We start from the raw sequence: 16810 nt of genomic DNA on the forward strand, positions 1-16810 counted from the left end.
TGATGATAAATGATATTTGAACAAAATCACTTATATTAGTAGTACACATTTGAGCATCTTGTCTAAATATATAATAATTTTTCATCCATAAATAATACTCCATATAACTTTTATTTTCTTAAAATTTCTTATGGAATGACAAGAATTGGGTGTGTCATTTAAATACCAACATAATAATAAAAATAAAATCCAATTCACAGCCACAAAATAATCAAACGCTGTGTTACAAAATTGCAAATAATGCTATAAAAAATCATTGAAGTATCAATAGTTCAATATGAATAAATAAAAGAGAAAAAGTTATAAGGAATATTAATATATTATTGAAAATGTAAAAATAATAACTTTTGAAAATGAATCAAAATGCAAAAAAATGAGATTAATTATAAACGGAGATAGATATTCTAAAAAACAATCCTTTATACTAGTACTAAATTCCATATAAAGCACAAATAGCAATTTCACGAGAGTCACCAATCCTATATTGTTTGTTAAATCAAAAGGTCATTTGTGTAATTTAATGTAATTCATAATAAGCCAAAAAGTCCGTCTTCATGCCTTCTCTGCATCACCCAATTTACTGAATTTCTCACCTACCCTTAAAAACATTAAACACCCGCATACTTAGACCGATCTCAGCCGTCCATTTCTAAACACAGCTCAGGCCTTACGATCACCCCGATCCAACGATCAAAAACACATCTTCTAGAAACTTCTCTCTTCTCCCCCCCTCCTTATGTAACTTGTATAGTTATATAAATAATACTCCCACACTCCCAATCCTCAGTTCAGTGCTTGTGTTGGCCACGCTCTCACCATCGTTAGGGTTCATACGTTTTCTCTCTCTACATTTCATTTCCCCGTTCGTTCAGGTACCGAGATTTCCGATCGCGATCTTCCATTTTTGCTCCGATTTATAAGATTTTTCCTGCTCATCGTCGTTGACTTTTGGTGGAGCGATTGTTTTTGTGAACTGCATTTCCAGATTCATCCGTCTGTTAAAATTTTGAAGCGATCGAATGTATTGTTTTCTTTTAATTTTTTTGGTGTGCTGATGTGAGATGATTCCGATTTACAGAGTCCGTGAAAATGGTGAAGAACTACCCAGTTGTGAGCGAGGATTACTTGAAGGCTGTTGACAAATGCAAGAGGAAGCTTAGGGGTCTCATTGCTGAGAAGAACTGCGCTCCTATCATGCTCCGTCTTGCGTAAGTTTTACTACCTTACACTTCGCTTAACTACTTATCAGTATTTTTTTAGATTTTTATTCGATTTGTTTGTAGTATGTACTCTAATATTGTTGCGAGTCGATTTCCATTTTTTTCGTATGGTGAGTTCGGATTACGATTTGAATCAATTTTGTATTGAATAGGTCATCATTTAGAAGTAAATGCCTCTTTTACCGCATCCTCGTTGACATAATACGTTTGGTGAATAGATCCGTGGAGATTTATAATTTAGGTTTTATCCACTAAATTTAGAGATTTTTCGCTAACGAAACTCACCCCTTAGATATTTCCGATTACCCACAACCACAAGTTTGTACTATCAATTATTTAGCGAATCAGTTCTATGATTCATCAGTTTCTATCACCATTTTCCTTGACAAATTTGGTTAAATACTGCCTCTCAGTGTTAAGAGTTTCAATTAAAAAATCATAGTACTATATATTAATATATTGCGTGGACCACTACTGTACCGTGGTTTATTTTATCTTTATTCCGACAACTATATATTTTTTATATATAAATCAAACAAGTCAAGTGAAATAACTATTGCCGAGTTCTGTTCTGCGAATATGCCAATACGGGGTGGGATTTTTTATCTGCTAAAATGTTCGTGAGTCATTCTTGGTGACTATATTTGTTACGTGTGGTTGGAGGAGCTTTCTATAGTTAGTCATATTTACAATTAACAATTTACAATGTTACATCCACTTTTTTAATGATATGCGTCATGCTACATAGTTGGGTGTGCATTTCCCTTTCTATCATAAACCTTTTAGTGATGGGCATAAATTTGTTGCTGTATTGTATAGATGGCACTCTGCTGGTACATTTGATCAGTGCTCAAAGACTGGAGGTCCTTTCGGAACCATGAGATTCGAGGCTGAGCTTGCGCATGGTGCCAACAATGGTCTTGATATTGCTTTGAGACTCTTGGAGCCCATCAGGAAGCAGTTCCCCACCATCTCTTTTGCTGACTTCTACCAGGTAAACTTTATCTTAAGTTGGTATATGTTATACATCAGCACGTGACATTCATCTTTTAAAGGATTTAACAATTATCCTTTTATTTAACCAGTTGGCTGGAGTTGTGGCTGTTGAAGTTACTGGAGGACCTGATGTTCCATTCCACCCAGGAAGGCCGGTTAGTGAAATCTCCCTCCACTGGCTAGTGCCTAGACATTTCAGCCATTTATTTACAGTTTTCTGTGCTGGTGCTTTACATTTTAATGTGCAGTTAGCTATTCTTTACAAGGAATTATCAAACTTGTGTTACTCTTAAATTTACAAAATTTTGGACCTTTTTAGTTATATGGAAACACTACCTTGCATTTTTCTAAGTGCATATGCTCTAAGTTCTGTTGTGTAATTTTTAATATGGTTGATGTTTTAAATCACAGGACAAGGCTGAGTCACCTGTTGAAGGCCGCTTGCCCGATGCTACCAAGGGTAAGCTGAGCATAAATTCTATAGATTTACAGGAAACAACATGAAAACCCATAAAGCAGTATATTTAGTTTCTATTTGTAATTTGTCAGTGTCACAACATTATTTCTAGTGAAACTTATCTAACCCTTTGTTTCAGGATCTGACCACCTGAGGGATGTGTTTACCAAACAAATGGGTCTGACCGATCAGGATATTGTTGCACTCTCTGGTGGCCACACCCTGGTTTGTGTTTGCTACTTGCTTTCCCTGATCATGACATGGGGAATAATATTTGATTGTTTTCTATTTTGATTCTCAGGGAAGATGCCACAAGGAGCGATCTGGATTTGAGGGACCATGGACCTCAAACCCTCTCATCTTCGATAACTCCTACTTCACGTATGACAGAACCACCCCTGAATATGCACAAGTTTATAGTACCCTAATATGTGGCTAGTTTGTAATTTGGATATCTTGTGATTGATAACAGGGAGCTTTTGAGTGGAGAGAAAGAGGGTCTTCTGCAATTGCCAACAGACAAGACTCTTCTCACTGACCCTGGCTTCCGCCCATTTGTTGACAAATATGCTGCGGTTCGTAGAATCTTAGCCGATACTTTTCTGCATTCACAGTAAACTGGGTTTGTAAAATTTTGTTTGTTTGGGTGGATAGGATGAGGATGCGTTCTTTGCGGATTACGCTGTGGCTCACATGAAGCTCTCTGAGCTGGGGTGAGACCTTTTTCCTTGGTTTGGCTCTGTTATTGATACTAGACTTTGATTTTTGATTTAGAGGAAATTTACATTTTCTGTTGATTGCTGCAGATTCGCCGAGGCCTAAGCTGGACAGTGTTGCGGTGCGAGAGTGATGACCTATTTTGTTCAGATTTATGTTCTAATTTTGGGAAAAACATGTTGGATCTGTTTTATGCTTGTTTCAGTGGATGTATTAGTTTTTTTTTGTCATTGTTGCTATCGATAAATGAATGATATGCGGTCATCTCTTTCAGAATATTATCAGTCTCAGCATGCCCTTTTATTGTTTTTAAATATTTAGACTATTTCAATTCATTTTCGTTTTGAATGTTCTACTAGTTCTCCATCTAGTCACAGAACATCAAAATTAACGTTTGTCTTAATATTGTCTAAATACAACTCTCATTTCGTTTTTAACTCGCGGTAAAACTTGAGATTATTATTATAGATAGTTGAAATTTAAAAGTTACCACAAGTTTAATTTTGTATTGTAGCCAATTTATAGAAATCAGGATATATATTATGCTAATGTATTGTTTCAATTCATAGAAATAAGTATAAATATTATACTAGCACTATATATGTAGCCAATTTACCGAAATCAAGACTAAAATTGCCCATATACATTGATTGAAATTTACCACTACATAACATTTTGAATGTACCATTAATTAAATTTTACCTGTACCTTCGGTACAGATGAGATTATTTATGATTAGTAGGATTAGTAAGAGCATATAAGTCAAGTAAGGTCAATTCAGATGGAGTAGAATTTATTACTGTACAAAAATTAAATTGGTGATAAAATGAATCGATTTCCACTATTAATTTTAAGAACTATCTTATTACTATTATTTAGTCAAATTACCAATCAATTATTACTACAACATTTGAAATTTTCAACTTGTTAATTGAAAACATAAACTTCATTTATCCATGATCGCCATATTTGACGTCCACAAAACAATACATTATTCTTTTTTTAGAACAATATATTCTTATATTTCAACTTTTTAACAAACATCCTCCATATACTAAAGAAGATATCCTTATCGTACACTTAAATACCTTTCGACTGGTATACAAAAATTTAACGATTATTCGTGCGTTCATTTTCAATTCAATTGTTAAAATTTCGTTCTCATATAGTAGTTGTATAATTCAATCCCAGTTTAGATTCCTTTCGACATTAAAGCGATCAACATATTTCTAAATGATTGTATTCTTCATCCATTATGAACACACCACACCCATCAACTATTCCACTTTTCATTTGATAAAATCCATGTCGACCCAATACTATTTGCCTTTTAAAATGGAAATATAAATTAGATTAACCAGAAACTGAAAGCACGTACGAATGCCATAGCTATGTACAGTATATACTCCGTCTGTTCACAGAAATGTAATCTCATTTTGACATTTTGAGGTGTCTACGAAAAATAGTCCAATTTTTGTCTCGTTCACAAATGAGACTATTTTTCATGTTCTTATCGGTTCTATTGAGAATTTGATAATTTCAAATTGTATTTGGGTTGGGTTCGAATCTGATTCAGATAACCCGTTAATAATTTTTACTCCTTATCATTTTAAATACTTTTTTTTATGGAAAACTTTATAGAGTTAAATTATGTAATTATTCCTTAGTTTTCATAGGTCGTCTTAAGTTATCATATCAGGTTTGTATTGCTATCGTGTTGAGTCGGGTTTATGTTGTTTTTATATGGTGTCAATACAAATCTAATCGTGTAATGTTCAAGTTTAGAATTTTTCAATAACTTATGCTCGAATTTGACCTCAATGCATCGATTGCTATCAATCATTGACTCAAAAGTATATGCTCATTTAAGAAACTATCTCTACAAAACCAATAAAATCATAATAAACAATAGAGAATATAATTTTTTTTATCAACCCATAATAAAAAAAGTTGAGAATAACCCCGACCATTCCACCTATATAATTCCTCAACCTTGAGAAAGTAGTCCTCACATAAAAAAAAAAGAAGCTCCTTTTCTAACAAATATGACATCTTTGCATGGTGGTGGGAACAACACTTCCCTCTCCAGTGATAGAGAAGCACCACCCGTGGCGAAGCCACGTTGGGGTCGGGGGCCCATGGTCCCCCCACCAATTTCTCGTGTACCTATATATTATATATGCAACCTATGCTTTACATGTTATTTCAATGGCGCAGTTGAATGTAGGCGCCATCTTCTGTTTCAGTGCCCCGAGTACTTTTCTCTCTTTTCTTTCTATTTATGCATTATAGTGTGTACTTTTCCCTCTTGCTTTCTATTTTTAGAGCATAATATTTGTTCTCTTTTACACTATTAATAATGATAATTCAAAATCTTTGTCACTTTGTAATAGTTTTCTTCTATAATTATACTTATAATAATAATTCAAAAAATTATTCTATTCAACTACTAGTATTTGTTAAATTTTATATTATTATTTATATTTCTATGGTGGACATTAAAACATCATAAAAAAATTCATTTTCATCCATTATACTTACGTAAAAATCGAAAATATTGATTATTTCAAGCTTTCAACGTCACTTATATCGAACAAACCCTATATCTATTAACCATAACTTGGGTCCCCATCGTAAAAATTCTGGCTTCGTCACTGAGCACCACCACCACCCACAGCCGCCGCCGACCACCGAGGTGGCTGGATCACCACCCCCTTCATCATAGGTACTTCCTCTCACTCTCAATTAAATAATTCCTCCATCTTCAAACTATTTCTTATCATATTTTACTTTATCTTATCCTATCAAACCGACCCATTTTATATTAAACAACATATGCTGGACTAATATTAATTTCTACTTAAATATTATTGGTTGTGATGAGCAGCAACTTATTTGGGCAGACGGTGGCGGCCGGCGGCTGGTCGGCCAATCTTATAGTCTTCCTGATCAACGAGTTCAACATCGATCGCATCGACGCCGCCCAAACAGCAAACGTCGTCAACGGCTGCGTCAACTTCTTCCCTCTCCAAGCCGCCGTCGCCGCTGATTCCCTCTTCGGCTGCTTCTCCGTCATCTGGATTTCCTCTCTCATCTCTCTACTGGTAACAGTTTTATTTTTCCATTTTGGTAAGCCATCAAAATTAGTTATCCTGATTTTTTATTAATAGTAATATTTTAATCATTTCTTCCCTCTCTTTATTTACTTATTTTATTTTAAAATATATGTCTGATTTTTTCATTAATAATACTTCAATTATTTCGTCAGTCTATTTTTCTTAATTTACCGAATTTATTTTAAAACACACGACCAAGACTAATTTTTATGAACGCAGGGACTGATACTTTTCCTGCTAACGGTGGCGGTGGACGGGCTGAAGCCGGGGCCCACGGAGCGAGCGTGGGGAGGCCAATACGCAGTTCTGTATTCCGGCATGATCCTGGCGTCGATTAGGTTAGGCGGAACACGATTCATAATAGCAACGATGGGAGCAAACCAGCTAGCAAAGCAGCAGCAGCGGGCTTTCTTCAATTGGTATTTCTTCAGCATGTACAGCGCTGGCTTCCTATCATCCACAGCCATTGTGTATGTGGAAGACAACGTCGGGTGGCGTTGGGGCTTCCTATCATCCACAGCCATTGTGTATGGTCCTCTAGCATCTTCCTGGGCACCCCAATCGGCTTCCAGCTCAGCCTCACCATCCTCCAAGCCCTCACCTCCTCCGCTGGCTCCATCATCATCTTCTCCTTCCTCTCCACCGCCCTCGTCGACCGCTGCCTCAGGCCGGCCTGGAAGCGCCTCACACCTGGCAACAAGGACCTCACGCCCCTGCAGCTAATAGGGGTCGGCCACGTGTTCAACTTCGCCAGCATGGCACTCTCTGCTGCCGTGGAGTGCAGGAGGCGCTGCCGCCTCAACTCTGTGATGTGGCTGGTGCCGCAGATGGTGGTGGTGGGGCTCGGGGAGGCGTTCCACTTCCCGGGGCAGGTGAGCATGGACAGAATGACATAAATTTTAATGCGTAATTGGTAAAGTGCGAAAGAATGAGAAAAAAATAATTGAAATATTATAGTGGATAGTGAGACCCATAAATGATAAGATTAAAAGAGAAGGGGATGGGGTTTCTATAAATGGATATGGACTATTTCTATAGAACGAGCGAAAAAGGAAATTGAGACTATTTCTAAATATTACTAGTACATAAAAGCCCTTATTAATAATCTATAAATATATTAGTAAGTATTTTTAAATAACATTTTGAAAATATAGTCCCTACTAATGCTTACATTACATCCCTGCCGGCGTGTTTGAAGGGGGTGCAATGCTCGTTGGCGTGGCATTTTACTTGAGCACGGCGGTGGTGGATTTTATGAGGAGGGTTGCTTGATTATGTGTATTGGGTGATGGTGGTGATTGGGGTTGCTAATTTTGGGTATTTTCTTGGTTGTATCACTACAAGAATGGGGAAGTTGTGAGCAAGGATGAGGTAGCATAAGATGATGCTTTTATCAAAATAGGTTAACTTAAGTGTTTTGGTACTTATTTATGAAGAGTGAGTTTAGCTTGTGTTTTGAGGTATTCATGTTTGTAATGTGTCAATGAAATGGTAAGTTTCGGAGCAATCTCATTCTTCCGCACCAAGATTATCGTTTATGAGTGTAATCATTGTTGTTTAGTTTATGTAATTTGAATCTCAGTAATATTATAAGTCAATAAAATAATAGTATGAATTTTAAAAATGAAAATAAATGATGATGTTCTTTAAATATTGGTGGCACTCAATGCTCATATGTAGAAGAAACTCATTGAGTGAGAGATGTATAGTGATGCTTTTAAATAATAATCAAATTAGATTTTTTGATTAATTAATGATTTTGAGCCATCCCATACAGAAATATTTTTAATTAATTCAATTATTATACCATAAATTTTTATAAATGGTAGTTAAATCTTACCATTTTTCTCTCGTCAAAATCATCTTTAAACTTTAATTTTTTATAACTCACTTGATTTAAATTATTTTTTAATAAAAATATATCAAATTAAAGGTAATTTCATAAGGATTCTAATGGGATCTCAATTACATATATTCCGATGATGACATTTTATAATTTTTATTTCAATTTTCGTATATGTTATAAGCATATTTTATATCAATGAATACATAAAAAAGTCTCAATATAATGCATGTACAATATCAATAAAATTGTGTTGATATTTTCTCATACTTATGTTTGTATAAAAAATCATGAAAATTATTATGTTATAATATATTGAATATTTTATCCTTTTATTGACATTTTATCTACTATTTATTCAAATTTGTAAACTTTATCTATATCAAAAAATATATTATAATAAATATTTCGTATCATGTTCAAATATTTTTTAAAATCAATCAAATATCAATATATCTATGTTCTACTCATATCAATATATCAGTATTACACACTTATATAAGTATCAATTTCCTTTCACACAAACATATCAAAAAAAATTCTATCGAATACAATAGTAAATTTTAGTTATTTGTTAACCGATAACCCGACTAACCAAATACTAATTCCTAGAATTATACTCCATCCGTGCCATAAAAATAAGAGCAATGAGTATGACATGAGAATTAAGATAAAATTAATAAAGTAAGTGAAATGAAGAGAATAGTACGTAGTTAAAGTAGAGTTAGTGGAGATAGTGGGACTTACACTATTTAATTGATATAACTTTCCAAAAACAGAATGCACATATTTTTATGGGATAGATGAAAATGGAAAGTGTACATATTTTTATGGGACGGATGGAGTATGTTAGGATATAATAATAAGAGTAATCTTAGATTTGATCACTCCCTATATATACACATATCTTGTTAAATTGCTAACAATACCTTAAATTGATAACTAGTACCAAATCTAGGTTATTCATCTAAAAATAAAAGGCCAAGATCAATTTTCACACGATGTCAACTAGCAGTTATGACAATGTCAACTAGAGTACACACTATGTCAGCTAGTTATTTAACAATGTCAAGCGGGGGTATAAATGGAAATAAAAAATTGTTAGTTATAACTAACTTTTTAGAAATATCTCAAAGCCTCAAACTCATATAACTATCTCGATTATATTTAAACAATTTTGTCACCAAACATATAATTACGGGTAATTTTATAAGTATACTAACAAAATTCTAATTGTATGTTTTGATGATTAAATTTGATAATTTTATTTGAACTTTCAATATTTTAGCAAAAACGATAGCAATTGATCACATTCCTATGTCCCTAAAAAAACACAATTTTATCTTACGATTAGTGTTTCCTATAATACAAACAGTTAGATGATGTTATGTAGTACTACATCATAAGTACTCCTATATATATGAGTGTTCCAAGGTCCAAATTGTTTCTATGTAGGAATGAATGACAGAAGATATTTAAGTCAGTCAGCAATGGAGTTTGCAGAAAAATTTAGTAATACTACATTACTACTACATGATAGCTATGTATTAGTAAGATTACAAAATGCACTATCGTTAAAGGAGGATAGTGAGTGAAGCACTACAAGTTTTCCACATGCATCATTTAATTTAGTGCTTCGCTACCTATTTACTTCACACTGTTTTTGTTTTATGGTGATGAGATGAGAAGAGTCGCAGCTCGCAACTGCTATTAATATATACTTCCCCTCTCCATAAAAAATATCTCAATTTGCTTTTTAATTTGTCCATACAAAAAATGTCACATATCCATATTTGGAAAAAAATTCTCTCAATTTAACTCACAAAATAAAACCTCCTAAAATCTCGTGTCATAACATAAGTATGACATCTGAATTTAACTCACAAATGGAATTATTTTATTTTTCGTTGACAGATGGAATAATAACTTTTTCTGAATGGCGTTTGTTCGAAGAGTACAATAGTTTCCGCATCACTCACCATTCTTCCCCACTAATTATTAGTAATGCATTTCTTTCTTTCTCTGTTTTCTCCTTTTCTTATTACTATTACACAATTTGATCGATATATCTGTAAGTACATAAAGGTGTTAGTTTGATTATAACTAATTATCATATTACAATTTATCTAGAATTTAGTTGTAAGATTATTTATGACGACTAATTATCACATAATTATCCATCTAGGAGTAAGTTGTGAAATTCAAATCAAACACAATACTAATCTCCATTGGCGGACACACATAAGCCTAAGGGAGGGCTTAAGCCCTTCCCAAACTATTTTTATTTTTATTTTGTAGTTGTATAATATTATAATTTTGTTACTATTTTGTGTGAATCAATGTACAAAAGCCCCATACCAAAATGACAAAGTATAAGAAAATTATTATCTCACACAAAATTTGAATATATAGCTCCTACAATGACAATTTTCTGCGTCTGCCCCTGCTAATCTCGAAATATTGCAAACTGAACAACCTCAAAGTATATTTTTTGTTGTACGAGATCTTCTTCTCCACATAAGTTATCCACAAATGATAGGTGTATATTTATTTGTACGCAGTTTAAAAGAGGACCACATACTAAAAAATTGACTGCAAAGAAAATTCTACCTAGCTAATTTCCTCACTACTTCGCATTGTTAAAAAAAAAATACATCATCATACTCTGGAAAATACAATGCTGTGGAAAACTGAACATTTTTCAACATAAGCAGTATAGTCAAGAACTCAACAACTGAAATATTCTAACCTTTCAATATGGAGTTGAATAAAACATTGATACATAGCAATCAGAAGTGTCAGATAACGTGTAGCATCACACTCATATACGTGATTCACTTCTTCGTGCAGAAAGAAGTTTCAGTAATTAACTAGCCTACTAAGTTTCTAGATCAGTAGCTACACTTGCAATCAGAAATTTGAATTTCTGACTAACCTTATCATGTGGTAAAGAATCAGACGCCTCAGTAATTTTCTTCGTGCATTCAAATGGTCCAATCTGATTGTTTTTCCTTTTGACCTGAAAATTATCATACATGATTCAGGAGTGTGAAATTAGTAATTTCTCTGCTAAGGTTCAAAATTAGCAAACATTACGTTTCAACTCAAGTTTTCACGAGGGTGCAATTCCTATCCAATAAGGATCTGCTAGAAGCCTAGAACTAAATATTTCTTTTAGTCATTTTTTGGACCAGCCATGATTTTAACTCATTAATCAACAAAACGCAATAGAAGTCTAGACCTCCACAGACAACATTTATCCCTTATATTCTTGATTTTTCTACCATTTTGAAAATATGTGCATGTTCAGGGTGTTGACACACATCATTAGCTATATTAGATTGCATAGCATCCATAGAATAGATGAAAATCAAATCAATACCGGTGACCATGGGCTTGGCTCAGGTAGAGATTTGTCAGGAGGTGAATTTTGAACCGCCCCACTCTTCCTTGTGAGAATATCCTGCAAATAGTTGCATGACTGAATAGTTAAAAACAAGATATCTAATTGCTAGAATCAACAACTCCATACAAAATTCAAGGAAATGAATTTAAGCAACAGCGGGTAGCATTTTCAAGCCAATTAACCAACAATTTGAGCATCCACAACCTTTAAGCTACCAATATTCATCTTATTTCTTTCAGCAAATACTACACCCTGTACTGACCATTTGTCTAGATTGAAAGACTATGTTCATAATTATGGAATATCCATATTCACTTTTCTTTGATACAAGAGAGAAAAACAGGCTCCACTCATAATCAATCTGGGGGGCATAGGGCATTGCACTGATGAAGCATGAACTTACCTCTCCCGCTGCTTCCATGGCAGCCAACCATTCATCAGAAAATGGTATAGCATTTGGAGGAATAACAAGCAAGAGATTTTTCTTCTCTTCAAGACCATCCCCATGCTTATTTCTGTCAAGCAGATAAACCCACAGATTTTGATCCACGAAAATTTGACATGGAAGATATAAAAGTAAGCAATATGGAAAGAAGCGATAACACTTACTCTGTCAGCAGTGTTGTTTCAACTGTGTCATGGTCCCACTTAGGACGAAGATAACTGAGAGAACTACTAGCATCTTCAGAAACTTCAACCTTATTGGTGTGGGAGAAAGGCGCTTCCTTTGCATCTGCCATACCACCTCCAGTTTCATTTTCATCATCACAAGCTTCAAGTTTTAAAGGTGATTCCTTTGCAGGAGTGGAATTTCTTGAAACTCTTTTCAATATTACATTTTGACCTGTAATAGAATCTTCCACACTCTCAACAGCATTAACGGCAGAGCATACATCAGGAAGATGTTCTGCCTTCATGCAATCATCAGTATAGACAAGATTCTCCGCAACAAACTCATCCCCAGCTAAGGCCAGGCATTCTGATGGTTGAAAGCCGCAATTATCCAACATATCGCTTTCTGATGACTGCACCAGCAACGTCCATGGGTCCTTTGTACCACTAAGGTTGCCGATTTCAGATTCACAATTCTTTAGTGATATTGTTGTGATCAGCTCATTGTTTGCATAACTAACTTGTAAACATGGGACCTTCTCTGTCTTTATACCAGTATCCTCTGGGGACAATTGTGTCGTATTTTGAGGAAGTGGGATATCGTTGCTTTCTATGCTCTGAGTGTCCTGATGAAGACAGTGTGACAGATTTTCACAGTCCACCATTCTGAGAGGTTGTGCTATAGCTGTCTCTTTACCTAGATCGTCTCTTTGTCTATTATCCAGAGATAAAGACAATGGAATCTCAGTGTCAACTATTTTTGATCCATCTTTTCTGTCTGAGACTACATGCAGAAGTTCATCAACATTTTCTTCTTGCTTCGAGTTCTGAAGACACTGTTGTTTCTCAGCCAATAACCTGTCTCTTATGTCCAATTTCCCAATTTGTTTTGACTCTATATCAGTTTGATAAAAATGTTGAACCTGTGGACTTTCACAGGGTTGGCTGGAGTCATTACCAATCTCATGCTTGAATTTCGCATAATTTTTACAGTCCTCAACAGTCGAGGCAAATACAGAATTTGGCATATGGAGCTCTGCTGCGGGGTTGGCTGGACTTCCATTGACAGTCTCCCCCCATTCCAAAGCTTTCACACTTCCCCTGCAGTAAATTACTTGCTGGGACACATCCATTTGCTCACCCGCTATTTCCTTTTCACTAGAACTGTTCGAGTCAGTTCTTTCATTCTCACCAAGAGAATTAATTAATGGGTTAGTTTTCTCTAAGTGAGCTTCATGGGAATCTATTTTGCTGATTTCTCTGCAATCACTTTGCATTGCCGGAATATTTTGCATTCTGTCATAAAATCTATCTGTGTATTGTGTGGAATCACTATCCATCTGTGCATTATGTAGAATCGCCAGAATATTTTTCTTGTCATATTGTTCATCAACTGCACTTGATGTTTGAGATTCCAAAATAGCAGAATTCTGTTTAGATCCCAGTTCTGCATTTCTCCATTCAATTCCACATGATTCACCTTTTACACGACAATCATCTATAGCATTATTGAGAATTGCTTGTTCACAACTTCCATTTTGTGAAGGAACTTCAATGCCAATCTTCCGCGATTCAGCGTCCCCATGAGATCCCTTCACAGGCATTGTTTTCTTGAGAGGACCCTGAATTTGTTCAAAACAATTATAATTGTGTCAAAGAATCTTATCTCATCAGCAATGGGCTGAGAGTTAAAATTTTAGAAATGACATTCAATCCCACCTCCACGTTTGGTTTCACTAAATCAGAATCACAGACATGAGCTGCTGTAGTAGACTCTGATCGGGATATTCCCTTACTCCTGCTGATTATGCTATCTGAAACCGCATCATGCGACTTGGTTGTTATGCTCAAGTTGCCTTGCAACCTCAAACTTCCAGGATTCCGTGACGAATTAAAGTATGACTCAGTATCGCGTGATGGCAAATTCCGGAATACAGAAGGTTTAGGCTGCATCAGCTAAGAGAATTAGCAATACAATAGGAAGCAAATATGGAGTAATACTTCTCTATTCGATTTTCAAGCTCTACTATATAACCGAAGTCAAAACTACCTGACTGAAGAATGACAAAGATGGTGATGGCATTCTCAGAGCCGAAGGCCTCATCGTTTGATTTTGCAAAGGATGCAAAATTTTAGCATTATTTTGAGCATTCTGAGAAAAAGTTGCTGAATCATATCGTTGGCTCTCACATGAATTCTCTGGCCCGATTTGAGTCAAATTACTTGGAGTCGTCTTTGGAGCGGAACTATACGCTTTGCCAATTGTCACTAGACTTGTATTGATGGATAAATTCCTATTGAATGATGAGAAGTCCTGCAATATTAACATCATATAAAGTTTGAAGGAAGTAATCCAGCAGAATGGCAAGGTTAGTGGAAGCTGCTGCCAATGTTTCTAGCTGAATGCAGTGAACTAGTTGAAGCAGTTTTGATATCACGAGTTTCTATATATAGCAGTCACGTTTTTACCAAATTTCCATCTGAATGGTTGGCTGATTGAGGAATATCAGCTCTTGATGCGTTGTGAGTGTCATTACAAATTTTAGGGGAGCTCTTTGGTTCCGCGTCTCTCTGTATGCTCAAATCTACATGAGGAAAATAGAAGTGAGATATTGTGCACCATACTTCTACATAGAAAGATTTACCAATACTTGAAAGTTTCTAAATGACCAAAGCAAATTATCCAGTATTCAAGGGGATAAACAGAATGAAGACGAACATAGCTGTTCTAGACTTTTCAGAAAAAATTATCAAACACAAGTGAGATTCGATATGCAGTTACCTGGTTGAGTTATCCGATTGTGCTTAACATGGCTCCCTCTGGGTATAGTACTCCTAATTGTAGTACAAGCTGGACTGAGGCTTGGCTTCAAGCCAGGAACTTTGGGCAGCTTTGATTCCTTGCTTGTAGTTTTCTCGACACTTGCATTTGCCGGCCTTTTTAATGTACATAGATATTAAGGATAATGTACTTCAAACTTTTGTCAGGAAATGAGTGGTGAAAGTAAGAAATATTCTAGATTCAATATGCACTATAACCAAAGGATATGATGGTGAAGGTATAGGTCGAGGGCAGTCGATATATTTTGACCGAAGTTTGATGCCTGAATTAGTTGACAATTTCTGTAAAGCCTGAAAGACCAATAGAATTAGAAAGCCAACTACCAACCATTAGAAAGAGAAAAATGATCTAGTGATAACTGACCAGAGAAGTTGATGTTGTATGGTTGGAGGAAGAGAAATCAAGCATTGGTGATGACTGATAATTTTCCTTATATTTACGCAAGTTTTCATCTTGGCCGGAACTAATAGGAGTACCTTCGCTTATGAAAGGCAATCCAGCTCTACAAGATGCACCACTTATGGCAGAGAGTTCTAGGGGATCCAATACACCTAAGGAGAGAACAAAGGGATCAAAAGTATTGCCTCATTCCTAGGGCATGCAAACTTATGTAATTTATACTATTAAGAATAGTTTCTGTGGAAAATTAGATAGATGCATAGTAAAACTGCTCACCTTCTTCAATTGAAAAGGCTCTGTCCCATGCTAGACTTTTCCGCAAATTACATTTCCCTCCCTTTTTCCTCTTTTTCATCTGCTGTGGCTCCAAACAAAGGCTTGAAGTTCCAGATTTGTTTACATTGATATTATCCTTGGAACAGCTCCTCTCTTTAGATATGGAACAAGGGGCATTTTCTAAAGCATCTGCAAGATGGAAGAAAAGGTAATGGATAAACAAACAAGCAGAGTAAGAAGCCTATATCATCTTAATACCGTACACAGAAGCATATATAAGCTTAAATCCATACATAGAATACAAATTATTAAATTCCACTATCAATTTATGAGTGATTATTTATGTAAAACACCACAATTTTCCATCATTGCAATAAGTTTCGACCTAATCTTTTCCTCCACAAATGGAAGCAGGAAATGAGAAATCGATCAAGGTCTCGATCATCACAATCCAAGTGAAAGGAACACACAAATACAGACGAAGCAATTAGCGACTCTCATAAACGAATATGTATAAACTGAAACCCTGACACTTATAAGATACTATTGCATCGGGATCAAAATTGGCAAAATCCGCATTTGGAAGCGAGAAGGAAATGCAGGAAAAAAGGTACAGAAAACGGAAATCTGACCGGCGGAGGGCGCACGCGTCGCGGTGCGGACTGTGAGTCGATTTTTGGAATCCGAGCGCATGTTTGCCCTACTTCCTGCGGCGCGTTGACGGAGCGAAACTGATAAGCTAAGAGATTATTCATAAAATGTAACGTGGATTCAGGAATTGTTGGAAGGAGAAGAAGTGCGATTTCCAGGTCCCGCCCCGGTATGCAAAGTTTGAACTCTGCGAACTGATTTTCAAAATGAAGGCAGGCGGTAATCTCAACAGTGAAGCGCGTGCTGTTACTTGCCTAGCGTATTTGTACGGTTGT

At 35.5% G+C, this 16810-nt stretch overlaps 2 protein-coding genes and 1 pseudogene across 2 annotated transcripts; 2 read left to right on the top strand and 1 right to left on the bottom strand.

Annotated features, from left to right (window-relative positions):
* Positions 1-723: 723 nt before the first annotated feature.
* On the top strand, positions 724-3668 carry LOC121745414 (L-ascorbate peroxidase 1, cytosolic-like). The gene is made up of 10 exons (XM_042139307.1): positions 724-872; positions 1079-1208; positions 2040-2214; positions 2306-2371; positions 2628-2676; positions 2813-2898; positions 2975-3054; positions 3146-3248; positions 3328-3386; positions 3480-3668. The coding sequence occupies exons 2-10, from the start codon at positions 1090-1092 to the stop codon at positions 3493-3495; spliced, it is 753 nt and encodes a 250-aa protein (XP_041995241.1). The 5' UTR covers positions 724-872; positions 1079-1089; the 3' UTR covers positions 3496-3668.
* Positions 3669-6269: 2601 nt separating this feature from the next.
* LOC121744703 lies at positions 6270-8148 on the top strand (annotated as a pseudogene).
* Positions 8149-11076: 2928 nt separating this feature from the next.
* Positions 11077-16770, bottom strand: LOC121744207. Its single transcript, XM_042137687.1, has 12 exons — positions 16517-16770; positions 15885-16073; positions 15573-15760; positions 15417-15499; positions 15150-15313; positions 14837-14952; positions 14418-14681; positions 14087-14314; positions 12365-13989; positions 12159-12270; positions 11732-11812; positions 11077-11368 (listed from the first exon to the last, which is right to left on the bottom strand). The coding sequence occupies exons 1-12, from the start codon at positions 16575-16577 to the stop codon at positions 11228-11230; spliced, it is 3252 nt and encodes a 1083-aa protein (XP_041993621.1). The 5' UTR covers positions 16578-16770; the 3' UTR covers positions 11077-11227.
* Positions 16771-16810: the final 40 nt, after the last annotated feature.

This window comes from Salvia splendens, chromosome 8 (genome assembly GCF_004379255.2).
Source record: "Salvia splendens isolate huo1 chromosome 8, SspV2, whole genome shotgun sequence".
Taxonomy (NCBI): Eukaryota; Viridiplantae; Streptophyta; class Magnoliopsida; order Lamiales; family Lamiaceae; genus Salvia; species Salvia splendens.